Source organism: Cyprinus carpio, chromosome A1 (genome assembly GCF_018340385.1).
Source record: "Cyprinus carpio isolate SPL01 chromosome A1, ASM1834038v1, whole genome shotgun sequence".
NCBI classification, from domain to species: domain Eukaryota; kingdom Metazoa; phylum Chordata; class Actinopteri; order Cypriniformes; family Cyprinidae; genus Cyprinus; species Cyprinus carpio.
Window position 1 is genome coordinate 7036804 of NC_056572.1, and position 15661 is coordinate 7052464.

Here is a 15661-nt window from a genome sequence, read left to right on the forward strand (position 1 = left end):
TGAAAATAAATGTATGTATATAAAATATATACATCGTTGGAAGATTCTTAAACCGATAATATATCCGAACGAGGTTAGTTAAAGAATGCGTTTTGTTTTGTTTAATTTTATTTAAATTGATAAAAAATTATCCTCCGCTCCACTAGAGGACGCGAGAGGAGCGCGTCATCTCTGAAGTCACTGAGTGCGCCGTGAGGAAGAGACGCGGCGGTTGAGTTCAAATTTTGAGAAGAAAAAAAGACAAGCAGCGAGTGGAGGGAAATTACATTTAGGTATTGCGCTTTATTAATTTATTATTCTACTACATATATGTCTTTTATGGAAGTAAGACATGTTTTAAATTCGAGAGCTGTTTTTTATCTTCAGTGTAATGCTATTGTTGTTGTTATGAGCCTATGGTTGTCTCGTCTGACAGTCAGATAAAGACAGACAGACACACACAGAGTTAAAACACTCCTGAGGAAATACCGAAGTGTTGCTATAATGTCGTATGTTTGGTGTAATTTTAACAAACCATCTTAAATAGTTTTTTATTTCAAGTATGGTATTTCTCACCTTTTTTTTTTTTTATTTAGTACGCTGTATTATTCACGTAACGTTCCATTGAAGATGGAGCAGCCGAATCTTGGGTAAGTTGTCATATAGTGTAACGTTATCTGTATTTTTTCGACAAGCTGCTTTGGATGAATGATGCAGTCTTGCACTTATTGATTCTGTATAAATGATTTGAGTCGGTCTGCGCATGTTCATGTTCAAATGTTCTTTGATGTTTTTTACTGTAACTTTACTTACCGTCTTTAAACTGAAGACAGAACTCAGTTAAAGTTTTGATTCCCCAATAATACATTTTCATTCGCGTTGCTTAAATGCAAATATCAGAACTATTGTTTTTATGTCCTCACCCCTAAAAAAATATTATATAATATTTGTTAAGGCTTCAGTAACGTTAGTCTTCTGTCACACCGTGATGTCTGGAATCAGATCAGATCGCTTGTAATCAGCTTTTATAATAATAAAATAAGATTATAAGCCACTGACTGTTGCAACTTGTGGAAATAAACTTTTAATGGACCTTTCTTTTACATTGTAATTACTTTTATAATGATTGTGTAATTGCATATATATGTAAATAAGCATACATAAGAATAGATTTTTGCTTCGAGTTGATAATTTAATTAGTTACTGTTATGTATTAACATGCTTGTAAAGTTACTTTAGATGTTCTTCATTTGCATTAGATAAAAGCATGAATAAATGTAACTGTACATGTTTAATAAGTAAATGGATTTCTTTCCAGGTAAATTCCATAATATTTTATCAAAAAACAACTTGTATAACTAATCTTTGCCACTTTTTCCAGCAATGATGCAGTAAAATCTTCAAGAAGAAGACTTTCTTCGGTATGTATACATGATAGGTGATTAGGTTTGATAGGTGTCCCACTTATATTCTGTTGCAGACTGCAAGAAGTGTTGAGCCCTTTCCTCTTAATTTTATTAAATTTAAATCTAAATGTCCCAAAACATGAAATAGATCCTCTTGATTGTCCCCTGACAGATTTTAAAAGCTCCTCGAACATCTATGAAAATACATGGGGCTGAGCAAGAGGAACAAAAGGTGATTAAGTTACTGAATGTTTTTGAATATAATTTGTTTCTTTGTTTCTTTTTTTTTAATGTCTTTTTCTATTTTTATATTTAACAGGAGGAAATTGTTAAGCCTGTTGAGAAGAAGAGAAATTCACGAAGAGTGAGTTTTGCCACTACAAATAATGTTCGAGTCTTTACAAAGTAAGTGCACTGATTTCGTCCCACTGATTGGAAGATACAAACAAAAATTACATGTAAAAAATCATTCATTTACGATGTTTAAAATTTTGCAGTGATGCAAAGAGTGAATCTCCTGTTCTGGCTTCCATACAAAACATAAATGTTGGTAAGAAATTTAATTGTTTTTTACATGTTACCTGAAGTAGTTTGTGCTTCATAGTTAAGGATTATATGAACCAGTTATGTCAAATTAAAAGCATTAAATATTTCCTATATAAAACATTTACACACTGTTATTTACTTCATTGTGTTTTGTTAAATTCAGCAGGCGATAGACCAAATGAAAAGTAAGTAATGGCTTATATTTTTTCATTTGTTTTCTGACTGATATGCTGTTCAATTTGAACATGTTTAGCCACTTTTCCACTGTTGAGCCAAGCTGTTTTCTTTACTTAACCCTTTCATTTTTGTGCCAATCACTTGCAGCCAGTACAGCTATTGTTTCATTTTTGTTCTGTGGGGTGGAAGGTGACCAACATCTTTTATGAAAACCTGTAACTTTCTTTTTTCATTTAATGACAGGATTCTGCGTTTTGTGGATGAGGGAAGCAACCAAATCAAAGGTAATGTTTTCAAGGAAAAATGTCAAATATTGCTGACCAATTGTTCTCCTTTTTTTTTTTACAGTGCAAGTGGTTTTATTCAAAATAGGATTGTGTTGACTTTATTGTATAAATGTTTTTCACTATAACACAATCTACTGATCTCATGCATGTTATTTCCTGCTTCCTGCAAATGATTCTGATCCTGATTTTCATAATCAGACAGTGAACCACTAAATCATATTTTTCAGGCCTGGAAACTTTGTTGAACACTCCTCTTTATTTGACCCAGCATAATGTAAGTACTAATCTAAGGCCAGGTCATCAAAAATATTATGAATTTTAGGCATCTGCTGTTTATGACATCCTTGATAAAAGTAACTATATGCTGCCACAGACATTCAGTTTGGAGTGTGTGAATATACAGTGTTTGATTGTCAATAACTACTTCTGAGTTTTTGTATTTATGTCTTCAACCCTCTATGGACACCTTGGCAATTGTATCGCCATTGGCTAGTAAATTTTTTTGTTTACTCGCCAGACAGATATACTAAATATATCTCTCTATATCCACTTTTTGTAATCCACCTTTTTTTAATAAAATGATGGGTAAAATAAATGTGATAATGATAAGATTATTATTGTTATGATTATAATTATACTAATAAGAACAGTATTAAACACACTTAAAATTAATGAGCTGCTGAATTCATGAATATTAATCATGTTGTGTGCGTTCGCTCAAACTGATTCGCTGAAATCAAAACAGGGACGATAATAGGTGAGCACCAGCCAATGAGATTGCCATTTGTGCATTAGTTCCGCCTACTTCCGGAAAACCCGGCAGTTCTTAAAAGCTGAAAAAATCCAAAGGAAAGGTTATTTTGACAGGAAAATACAACAAAGAATATCGTATACATGTAACGCGTCAATTCTGCATGTAAGAAAGACTATCTCGCTCTCTCCGAAACGACGGCGAGTCGTGCAGCGTTACACTAGAGTTCACGGTTCGACAAACACCGGTGCGCTGCGCATCCATTGAGATGAACTGAAAAATAGCACAGATCGCTTGACGGAGAGTGAAACTCTGAAGCGCTCAGTTAGTGTGTTCAGCAAGTAAAAATATATATGTGCTAAACTTGTACTAGCCTCCAACTCACACACTGGCATTAGAGAATTTATTAGCCATTGGCCAATATTAGTCATCATTTAGTCGCCCAGAGTGAAGATTTAGTCGCATATGCGAATGATTAACTACAATATAGAGGGTTGGTCTTTTATACACACCTTGTTTTGACATGCACTGATTATTTTGACCTTTCTCTCTCAAATTGTAGGAGAATTTCTTCTCAGATCCAGTCTTGCAGGATGACTGTGTGGATAGAACAATGCTGCTTGGAGAGGATACTGGATACATGGATATTACTCAGAGTCACACAATCACAATCGATAAGGATTATGAAATTGAAGAAGAGACAAACTCAGATTTCAGCATCAACATGGCTCAGATGGTACGTGGTGATCTGAATGTTGCAAATCAGAAGGGTTTGCCACATGAAGCAAAAGCAGAGAGGAAAAATGCTGCAAATGACTCAGACTTCAGTGCTTTTCTTGCCAGTTTGAGCTTACCCACTGTAAACACCATTAAGCCCCGAAATTCAGAAAATGAGCTTGGTAATGTCTTCTGTTCAGCCAATACAAGCACAGAAATTGATAAGGAGAATCAAGTGCCATCTTTTTTAATGAAGCAACATCCAGGTGACAAGGGTAACCCACAACAACCACGGGGACTTCAGCATAGACGTTCCCATGTTGCATTTGTTGAAGACGATGTAGAGGCAACCAGGAGTCACACTGTTATAATTGAAAACAAAGATAATCCTCAGCCTTTTACACCCTCTGTTACTGAAAATCAAGGAAGTGTTGCATTCATGAAATCTGCCTTTTCAAACGTCCCAGATGACATGGAGCTTACTTTGAGCCAGACTGCTGCAATCAACGTTAAAGTTACAGAAAATATCACTCGCAATGTCCAGGCTTTTTTAATGAAGCAACATCCAGGTGACAAGGGTAACCCACAACAACCGCAGGGACTTCAGCGTAGACGTTCCCGTGTTGGATTTGTTGAAGACGATGTAAAGGCAGCCAAGTGTCACACTGTTGTAACTGAAAACAAAGATAGTGCTCAGCCTTTTACACCCTCTGTTACTGAAAATCAAGGAAGTGTTGCAATTATGAAATCTGCCTTTTCAAACATCCCAGATGACATGGAGCTCACTTTGAGCCAGACTGCTGCAATCAACATTAAAGTTACAGAAAATATCACTCGCAATGTCCAGGCTGCTCTGAATCACAGATCCCATCATTTCTCTGAGGATGACAATGCAATGGAGATGACAGGGGCATTTGATGTATCCGTTCGAGAAAAAAACCACACAATGAGCATGAAGGAGCAAGCTCAGCCTTCAGTTCCTACAATAAGAAGGATCTGCTCCTTTAATGTGAGTGGAAATGGAGAGACAACAGATCAAAATAAAGCTGGTTATTTACAGAGCAATCTTTCAATAGCTCAGACTGCTAATTCTGAGGATATGGAAATGACGGGAACATTTGATGTATCTGTTAGAGAAAAAGACCACACAATGAGTATGAAGGAGCAAGCTCAACCTCCAATTCCCAAAGTAAGAAGGATGTCCTCCTTAAATGTGATGGGAAATGCAGAGACAACAGATCAAAACAAAGCTGGTTATTTTCAGAGCAATGTCTCAATAGTCCAAGCTGCTAATTCGGATGATATGGAGATGACTGGGGCTCTAGATATATCGATTGGAGAAAAAGAGGAAGCTCTGTTTCCCAAAGTAAGCAGGATGTCCACTTTTGATTCTTTTGGAAATGGAGAAATAATGGATCGAAACAAATCTAGCAACAACTTTATTGCTCCAACTGCTAATTCTGACGATATGGAGATGACACAGTGTCAGACTATTGTTCTCGAGGACAAACCATCAAGTGGAAACAAACCATTCAGCAACTCAAGGAAGAGCTTGCCTCTTGTACCTTTATACAGAACTGTTAGAGAAGATGATCATACAACAGGCTTGAAGGAGGAAACTCCGCATCCAATTCCCAGAGTAAACAAGATGCCCTGCTTTGATTTAGTTGGGAATCGAGTGATAATGGATCACAACAAATCAGGCCACCTCCCGATAGCCCAAACTGCAAATTCTGATGAGATGGAGATGACACAGTGTCAAACTATTTTTCTCGAGGCCAAGCAGGTCAGTGGAGACAACCCTTTAAGCAACTCAAGGAAGAGCTGGCCCCGTACATCGGTATATGGAACTGAAGGCAGTGATGGGATGGACATGACTCAAGCATTCACAGGGCGTATAATGCTAAATGCTCTTTCAGCCTCCAAGAAGGAAAGAGCTGAAAGCATTCTGATACCTGCTACAATTACATCAGCTCAACATAATGAGAGTGACTGTATGGACTTGACATGCCAACCATGTACATTTGATGGGATTTCTCCACCAAGTCCTGATGAAATGGAATTGACTAGATGCACCACTATTAACATTGACTCAAACCGCACCTGGTTAGGGAGTGCTGTGGATATCACAGGTACAAGAAGAGTGCCATCCTCTGCTAATCAAACAATTACTGTGGTTGAACCTATGGAGATGACGGAGGTACATATGGCACCAGTCAGTGTGCAAAAGCATAAAGCTTTTATGACTCGAAGAAAGTCAGGAGCGAGAATGATGTCCTTGATGTGTGATCCTGAAAACACTGAAGCTGATAACCGTCAGACTGATTTCTCCAACCCTGATGATATGGACATGACACAATGTCAGACTGTTGTGCTTGAGGCTGAAAACTGCAAGAGGTCCAGACCAGTCAGTAATTCGAGGAAGAGTTTGAACCTTTTATATACATCCTCCAGTCCTGATGTTGACGGTATGGAGATAACCCAGGCACACACCGGGAATATCGTGTTAAACAGCTTTGTATCCAATGAGAAACGTAATCATGAGAGAAAGCTGTTGCCTCCAGCACAAAGTTGTCAAATGGAGTATGAGTCTGACTGCATGGAAATGACATGTCAAGTTAATGCATCAAATCTAGCTATTCCCTGTGTTGATGATGAAATGGAACTAACAAGATGCAACACGATTGCATTTGACTCAAAAAACACATTGGCAGAAAATGCTATAGAGATCAAAGCAAATGAAAGTGCACTTTGGGCATCAACATCTGTTTCTAGATGCACAGTGTCAAGTGAAGAACAAAATGAGGTGAGTGAAGCTGCCAAGTGTGCTATTAACCATGTCTTTCCCTCAAGACATGTTTTTGATCTTGATGGCAAAAACCTTAAACACAACAACACAGAGGCAATATCCTATGGTGCAGCTAACATGCAAGTGGACAGAAATTGCGAAATGGTGCATCTAAGCGATGTGATGACGACTGATGAAGACAGCAACATGCAGGTTACAAATGTCCTTACAGTGCCCATTGAAACTGAGAAAAGTGTTTCATTTAACGAGAAAGAAGAAGCAAATATTAAGACTTTCTGTGGCTCTAGAAATAAAGAGGCAGGTCAAGCACTTTGGCCTAAAAAGGAGCAGAGTACAAGCTCAGTCCAACTTGAAGATTCCTCCTCAAATCAGTCTCTTGTTGATTCCTTTATTAAAGAAGAACTGCAGCATGCAAAAGCAAGACGGAGAAGTCTAGCAGACTTTCAAATGGAGCTTCACAGCATGTCACAACGTATCCAGGAAGAGCAAAAAGTGGTGATGGGAAGCACAACTGCGCCTCTGGCTTCTTGTTCCCTCCCAGAGACTTCCCTTAAAGAGCAGTGTGAAATGAAAATTTCCAGTGAGCCAACTTCAAATGTCACCCCTAACGTCAAGCAGCAAAATAAGTCTGTTCAAAATGAGAAGACCACACCTTTTAGTCTTAAAAAGAATGCATTCTCATCAAGGTTGTCATTGGGTGGTATTGTACCAAAACTACCGAAACGAGCTACAACTGTAACTCCTAACAAAACTGTGACCATAAGTACTAATGATTTACAATGTCTCCAGCTAGAGAAACATTTTGATGTTGATGAACAAAATAGCAACTGCAGAACAGTCAATATTAATGAAGAAGAGTTCCCTGAAATGAGCAGTGAAGAAGACTTGTCAGGGAGTCTTGAAAATTGGCCAATTAACAAGCAAGATGAGCTGGATGGTTCTTTGGCTGTCCCTAAAAATGAAGAGCCTCTTGAGGATGATGTCTTTGAGTCAGGCACAAGCACGAGTCCATGTTTTAAAAGGCCACATACAGAGGTAGAGGAAGACCCTATTACTGCAGAACTAACCAAGAAAGCTTACATTTCTGACATGGTAGGCACAAAATGTTGTTAATTTTCACTTTAATACTTTGTTTGCTTGGTATTTCCTGCTACATGCTTAGAGGTTGTTCTGTAATAAAGTGTTAAGCGTGGGCTCCATTGTCGTGCATTATTATGCTAATGCCTGAGATTCTGTCTCCTCAGGGCCTTGACTGTCATGAAGCTGTTGTACAGTGGGAAGGTAATTTAACAAGGCATGCCGCTCAGAATCCCAAGGCAAAGGCAGCTGAAGATACAGGAGTGTCTGAATCCAGTGAGTTACTCATGTCAATTCTCAGACACAGTGAAATGTTTATGCACTTTGCAAAACCATTAAGAAGGTTTTTAATGTTGTATATGTGTAAACGAAAATCTGATCTGTTTTACAGCTCTCAGATACTCACAGTTTGACTCTCATATGGATGGGACACTGGGTCACGTATTTGATTTCAACAAGGTAGCAGTATTTACACACACTCATATAATCGCCCATATTTAAAAGGATTTTAAATTACATGTTTTGCATGGGAAAGCACTATTTATGAAAATATAAAAGTATAGTTGGTTTTCTCATTCTTTTATTTCCAGAAACTTGAGGATGGAAGCATCACAGTGAATGAGTTCCTAAGCCACTTTGGTATCAACTTTGTCATCCACAGATCTAGACCAAGTGCCCTTCCTGACAGTGTAAGTGGTCTAGCTTTCTCTTGTTCTCTTTGTGAACATAATGTGATGCTTTTAACACGTCTTTCCTTTTTCAGTGTAGAGCTGGAGAGACCCGCACCATGGAGGATTTGCTCAAAGAGAAATACATATACCACCCCAAGCAGAGAGTATATGAGCAAGACTGTAAGAATCTCACAGAGATAGTAGAGAGGTACATGCCAGTTTAGCTTAAGATACTGCACTTTTGTGTGTGTGTGTGTGTGTGTGTGTGTGTGTGTGTGTGTGCGTGTGTGTGTGTTTAATTGACAAAAATTATACAAAAATTTAAACTAAATTTCCTCATAGACTTAAAGAACAGATGCCTGGACAAGAGAAATCACTGGGATGCATCAATGGAGCCCTTCAGCAAGAGATGTGTACTCTCTCTGAAGAGCAAGTATGTTCTTTTCATAGCCAATACTGGGTCATCTTACGTTAAATCATTAAAATCATACCTTATATTGTTCATCTTTGAGATAAATTTACATGCTTGTTTGTTTTCCTCAGTTAAAAATCTTTGGCTCCAAGTTGAAAGAGCGAAGAGTTTTCTTTGGAAAGAGAAGCAAAGCACTTTCTCATGAAATGAAAGGAGTCTTGTACTCGGAGCTCATAAAAACAACACAGGTGAGAGCATTTTTTTTATTATTTTAATAATTTCTCAAAAACAGTCAAATTACTCTTTAATCTAAACATTTTCATTTGTCATCCGAATGTCCTGATTTGAGAAATTCTGATACATAGACCCTAGGAAATTGATTGATTGAGCACACTTTTATTTCTTTTGGACAGATTTTTGTTTAAAACAGGAATTAAAGGGATACTCCACCCCAAAATGAAAATTTTGTCATTAATCACTTACCCCCCATGTGGTTCCAAACCCTTAAAAGCTCATTTCGTCTTCGGAACACAATTTAAGATATTTTGGATGAAAACCTGGAGTCTTGAGACTGTCCCATACACTACCAAGTAAATAACAGTGGAAAGGTCCATAAAAAGTTGTCATCAGAATACTCCATCTGTCATTAGACGTGCAATCTCGGTTATATGAAGCGACGGGAACACTTTTTGTAAGCGAAGAAAACAAAAATAATGACTTTATTTAATAATTCTTTTATCAACGGTCCCCTCTATGTCTGTCCATATCACCCTATGCTGTGTATGCTCTTCTGTGTCATCCGCACCACAAGGATGCGCTGTTTCTATGTGTATTTATCTTTGATTTGAAATAAAACAGTGCATCCTTGTGGCGCAGATGATACACAGCATAGGGTGATATGGACGGACACAGAGGAGACCGTTGACAAAGGAATTATTGAATAAAGTCATTATTTTTGTTTTCTTCGCTTACAAAAAGTGTTCCCGTCGCTTCATATAACCCAGATTGCACATCTGATGGCAGATGGAGTATTCTGATGACGACTTTCATACTTTTTATGGACCTTGACACTGTTATTTATTTGTCAGTCTATGGGACAGTCTCAAGCCTCCAGGTTTTCATCCAAAATATCTTAAATTGTGTTCCGAAGATGAAAAGAGCTTTTACGAATTTTGAACGACATGGGGGTAAGTGATTAATTAATTAATTGATTTTGGGGTGTAGTATCCCCTTAAGCAGGGCAAAATGAAGGACACAATCTGTTTAATTAATAAAAAAGAAATCGCTCTTAGACTGCAGTTACATCACAGCCATGAACTTGATTTATAGCTTCTAGTATTTGATTGGACTTAATGAGTAAGTGCAAGATCATCAGTCATCAGTATTTTCAGTTTGTTTTCCCAGAAGAAAAGTTTGTAATTTTTGAATCTGTTTATCTGCTAAATGTTTTTTTTTACTTTTTATTAACTTTTAATTTAATTAAAGTAGTGAAGTAACCTATAGACAGCTTCAGTGCAAACCAACACTGAATAAAAGTCTTAACTGCTGTGTATCTGTATTTCCTCTAATTCATTTAGGATGCAAAACAGAGCCTGATATCTAAAATCAAAGAGACAGATGAAATGATTGAAGACTTGGATGGATGCATTAATGATTTAGAAACTGGTATGGAAGTTTCTGTTTCATGTTTGAATGCAACATAAAAAGTGAAGTACTACATAATCATATACTAATACCTGCATGTAAATAACTGCTGCTTCTATACTAGAACTTGCGTCTGTAGAGGCCATGATTATGGGAGATCACCTTGATGCTCCTCAAACCAGACCAGCCTTAAAAGCCAAGGAAGAGGGTAAGTGCATTTCTATATTATAGAATTGTATAGCTTTATGAAGCTAGTAAAGATGATGTAATGGTTTGTCTGTGTTTTCCTTTCTGTACTAATAGATTTACATAAGCTTAATTCAGCTGTCACTGAGAAGGAGAGGTACTGTATATTCTTTCATCAACACTGTAGGATATGTTTAAGATGTTTAATATATATATATATATATATATATTTATTTATTTTTTATGAATGCTAAAATTCTGAATTTTAGGGAAATCGGTGAGCTTGAGATTCAGCTGAGGACTTTGGAGAGCCAACAGGAGAAGTTGCAAGGAGAATCCAGTAGCCTTAAGAGTCATCTTGCAACCTTGAACAGGTTTTGTTTTTCCCTTTGTTTAAAACCCATTGCAGCAGCACTTCTTTCAAACTGACTACACTGCAAATGCAGCACACAAGTGACAATAACAAAACTCGACTATTACAATCAACACAGCTGTCTTAAAGAGCAGCAAACAATGCAACATTGCTCGCTCCCTGTGAGGACAGCTCTCTTGATTATAATCACTTGTTTGCTAGCTTTTCTAGCACTGTTGACAAGTTAGCAGAAATGTGGCTTCCATACATAACCCATATGGTTTCCTCATTTTTATTTTCGCTAAATACTAGATGTTTGGTTCAGTATGTTGAATATTATTGTTATTATTATTTTACCACTATGTCTAGCCTATATATTTTACTATGTAAATGTGATGATTTGTTTTTTAGTTTGAATGAGTGGCATCTTGATGCGATGGATGAGAGGGGGGCTTTGTTTACCTTCCTTCACAAAACTGTGCATCTGCAGGTGAACCTGCAAACACCTGCTGGTGAGTTGATTATTGCTTTATAATGACTCCTAATGGTTCTTCATCATTATTGTTACATATAACATTAGCTTAAAATAATCTCTTGTCTGTTAGGAAAGGAATGGATGACTGAGGATGTGGAGCGAAATATCGATGTAAGCTTCCAGTTGCACCTGGATGGTAAGTGAACAATAAATTACTTTTTATTATCTTTTCATTTATTCATTTATTTAAATGTGTAAAAACAACTTTGTATATCTTTCCTCCACTGATGATTTTTTTTTTTTTTAGTGGAAAAATCTCAGTGTCATGCAAGCATGGTTCACAAGTTACTTGCACTACACGCTCAGTCTCAAACTCGATGGATACAGAGGTACCCAACAACCCGACATATACCAGAGGTAAGAAAATGCTGCAAACATTCATGTTTAATTGAAATCATTACAGTGTCTTTAATATTAGAGATTATTATTTTGCTACAAAGATGTGAACATGTTTTAGAAGATCCAGTCTGAATAAAGTATGACGGGAAGATGAGAAGTCTCAGTGTTGTCGGATCTTTTCTCAACAGCTGCTTCATGACATCAGTTTGGTGGTGGGTCGTCTCAGGCTCCTGGGTGAGGAGATTCACCGGCTGAAGAAGTGGGGAGGATTGAAGCTCCGCATCCTGAAGATCACCTGTATGGACACACGGTATGTGTATTTTACTTGATTTTATTCATGCACTCTTCCTTGGCATATTGAGCCTTGGTGCTTGTGTGGGTGGCACAGATTCAAGTTGCGACATTTCCTTAATCCCTAAATCTCTAAAAGACCAAAAACAATTGAAACATTTGTCAACTTGAAGCCTGCTTTCAAAAGAGTTTGTAATCATAATGACTGATTAATAAAACTGTAAGCATCTGTTTTTGTTTTTCCTTTTTCAGAGTCCATATCATCTTCTCTAGTCTGAAAGCGTTTGAGAAGTTTGAGTTAAGTCTGATGGTCACTCCAGACTATCCCTTTGGGCCACTTCACATACAGGACTTCAAAAAACACATGGGGAATACAAGGTTTGAAAGCAATTAACATTTTTAGATCACAAGTTTAAATGTTATCATATGCATTGTGAGTGAAGATAACATCACCTCCATTAGACAGGATTGTTATTCGAAAGAAATATTGTATAGTCTCTAGGCAGCATTTCGAGAAACACAATAGCTTTCCACATCTAATCATTCAAAGAAAATGTGTCAAGTACAAAATATTAAAGTAATATTAATTGTAACTCAGTCTTTTTGACATAAAAGTTGTTTAAAGTACTTTATAGCAAAAAGATTGTTTCTACCACAAACCAATTTTCACTTTTATACTGTAGACGAGATGCAGTACTCATGGGTACTGAGAGTGTCAAAATTCTGAATAAATCAGAAGCATTTCTCTCAAGATCATTCATCAACATGCAGTCCATAGTACATGGAAATGGAAATATCACCAACAGCTACAATAATGTTACATGTTTTACATGTTAATTTTGTGTTGATATTGTGTCAGTGTTTTGCGCTTGCTGTCTTCCGTAGGTTGAGTCAAATTGAAGACATCATATCATCAGTCAAACCAGCCAAGAATTACCTGACAAAAGTCCTCAAGAAGATCCACGATGACCTTCTGTGCTAAGATCTCAGGCCTCGTTGTTTATTCTGTTTTTCTGTCTTTTAAATGTTTGTTTATATTGATTTTTGTATGATCAAAAATAATAATAATTAAAAATGTAGCCACAACCCACACCGAGTTTGCTGGCATTCTTTACATTTCTTGACCTGTTATGATTGGATTCTTATGTTGTTCAGTCATGAATCCAACTATTGGAGTATGATATCACAGAGTCTAAGATAGCCTTGGTATGGATGTTCATTATGGTTTGATTTAGAAACAGAAATTTGTGAATAGTGCAATCAGTGTTGGGAAAGTTGCTCCATTTAAAACGACAAATTTAATGTTCTGTTTCACTCAGATTTCTCAATACACAAGAAAATCATTATCATAATTAATACAATTAAGCCAGAAACTAATCTGTTTATAAGAATATAAGATAAGTAAATTAAATCACCATAACATGTTATTCCCAACACCGGTGGCAACACACTGCAACTGTTCATGGTATGTCATCTTTCAAAAGGCTTGTCTGGCCTCAAGCCCAACCAGCAATCTCCTACATAGATGTGAACAGAGGAATGATTTCTATTGTGTAGAGCTAATCATTTGTTACTGCCAGCTAGCTGTCAGGTAATCAAGATTTAATGTCATGACACCACAGGAGAAGATTTTAGGAATGGTGCTGACCTTTGACAAGACTTGTACTGCATGGAGATAAATGGATGGCCTCTGTTGATCCCAGCGAATAAATTTTGTGGAGCATAGAATGACAGTTAAGGAATGCTCCTGCGAGGCAGCATGATAACAGTTAAAAAATAATAATATTAAAAGCAAAAGAATGCAAAAAGACTTAAAATAGTTTACCCCAGAATAAAAATATGCTCACCCTCAGGCCATCCAACATGTAAATGAGTTTGATTCTTCATGGGAAGAGATTTGGAGAAATTTGGCATTGCATCACTTTCTCACCAATGGATTCTGTGCAGTGAATTGATGCCAAACAGAAGATAAAAACACAATAATCTTCAAGTAATCCACACAACTTAGTCCATCAGTTAATGTCTTGTGAGACGAAAGGCTGTATGATTATAAGAAACAAATCCATCAAGGCATTTTTATCTTTAATCTGTTGTTTTTCAGCCCAAATACAAGTCCATAATCCATAATAACACTTCCTCCAATGAAAAGGTCCATCCTCTGTTGTCCTCTCACATCAAAAGGACAACTGACAGCATTTGTTTAAAACAATTTTGGACTGTTTTAATTTGTAAACAGCGATTGATCTGTGCGCAGTTATGGATAGTGGACTGGTATTTTAGCTGGGAGCAAAGGTTTGAAGTTAAAAATGCCTTAATGATGGATTTGTTTCTTACAAGCACGCAGCTTTTCACTTTTCAAGAATTAGAGTCATGTGGATTACTTGTGGATTATTGTGATATTTTTATCAGTTGTTTGGGACACTCATTCTGACGGCACCCATTCACAGCAAAGGATCCATTGGGGAGCAAGTGATGTAATGCTAGATTTCTCCAAATCTGTTCTGATGAAGAAACAAACTCATCTACATCTTGAATGGTCTGAGGGTGAGCTATTCCTTTAAGAGTATATTGTATGTGCGCAATGTTATTACTGACCACGTTTGCAAAAGCCTCTTTATGTAGCAAGACTTTTTAACAATGAAAAACAACATGCAGATTTTGACTTGGGTGCAAGTAAGATTGATGGATTCCTGACTCCTTGTGAAGGTAACCTATATAATGCCCTGTCTATTTTTGTCTTCACTTTAAGATGCAAACAAAGTTAACCCAGAGTAGAGAGCATTAAAATCATAGAGAACAGAAAATAATCTATGAAGCAAATAAATAGATGTCCATTTGCATAGCATGTTGAGGCTCTAAAGCAGTGAGCTGCAAAAAAAACTCAATCGGCAGCCCTGCTTCAAGGATCTATAATTACTCTGTCCATATCATTTGTCCCACAGCATTAGTGTGATTTTATAGCACTGAAACTATCAGCTCTCTGATCATGATGCTATCTGGACACAGTCCAGGAAATGGAGAATGAAGAGGAATCTAGTTGGCTGTGGCTGACATGGATGGTGCTTATTACCACGTCACAGCTGACATCATTCTGTGATTTACATCATAAAAGAGTGTCCTCTGCAATTACAGAGATGTTAATAAATGCACTTGACCTAACAGATCATGGTTGACTGTATTTAAGGGCTTGTATTTAAATTAAATGCTATCAGCAAACATTTTTGCTTTTGTATTGTTGCATATTTCTTAATGTAACACTATAGAGGGTCTTATAGAAAGACTCTGCTTAACTTTGATTCTTTTTATTTATTTATTTATTTATTATTATTATTATGTATGTGCTTTTAGACTGTTGGGAAACACAACAATGAATTTCAAAAGCAGAGATCTTTAAGAATGTATTTAGTTGTATTAGGCTTTTATATGCATGCACTCTACTTGTTTGTCAGTTTTTAGGCTCAAATATTGATATTGTGATTTTA

General features: G+C 36.8%; 1 protein-coding gene across 2 annotated transcripts; it reads left to right on the forward strand.

Moving 5' to 3' along the window:
• Positions 1 to 143: 143 nt before the first annotated feature.
• Positions 144 to 13270, forward strand: LOC109081865 (kinetochore scaffold 1-like). 2 transcript variants are annotated; one of them, XM_042729799.1, is made up of 26 exons: positions 144 to 272; positions 576 to 629; positions 1361 to 1400; positions 1558 to 1617; positions 1702 to 1790; positions 1883 to 1935; positions 2095 to 2116; positions 2352 to 2392; positions 2623 to 2669; positions 3709 to 7764; positions 7917 to 8025; positions 8141 to 8208; positions 8340 to 8438; positions 8513 to 8628; positions 8763 to 8853; positions 8964 to 9080; positions 10410 to 10497; positions 10601 to 10684; positions 10780 to 10819; positions 10932 to 11036; positions 11426 to 11526; positions 11620 to 11685; positions 11797 to 11906; positions 12077 to 12198; positions 12432 to 12557; positions 13065 to 13270. In XM_042729799.1, the coding sequence occupies exons 2-26, from the start codon at positions 610 to 612 to the stop codon at positions 13159 to 13161; spliced, it is 5967 nt and encodes a 1988-aa protein (XP_042585733.1). In that variant the 5' UTR covers positions 144 to 272; positions 576 to 609; the 3' UTR covers positions 13162 to 13270. The 2 variants fall into 2 exon arrangements, with proteins under 2 accessions (XP_042585733.1, XP_042585796.1); XM_042729862.1 differs by having other exon boundaries at positions 1705 to 1790.
• Positions 13271 to 15661: the final 2391 nt, after the last annotated feature.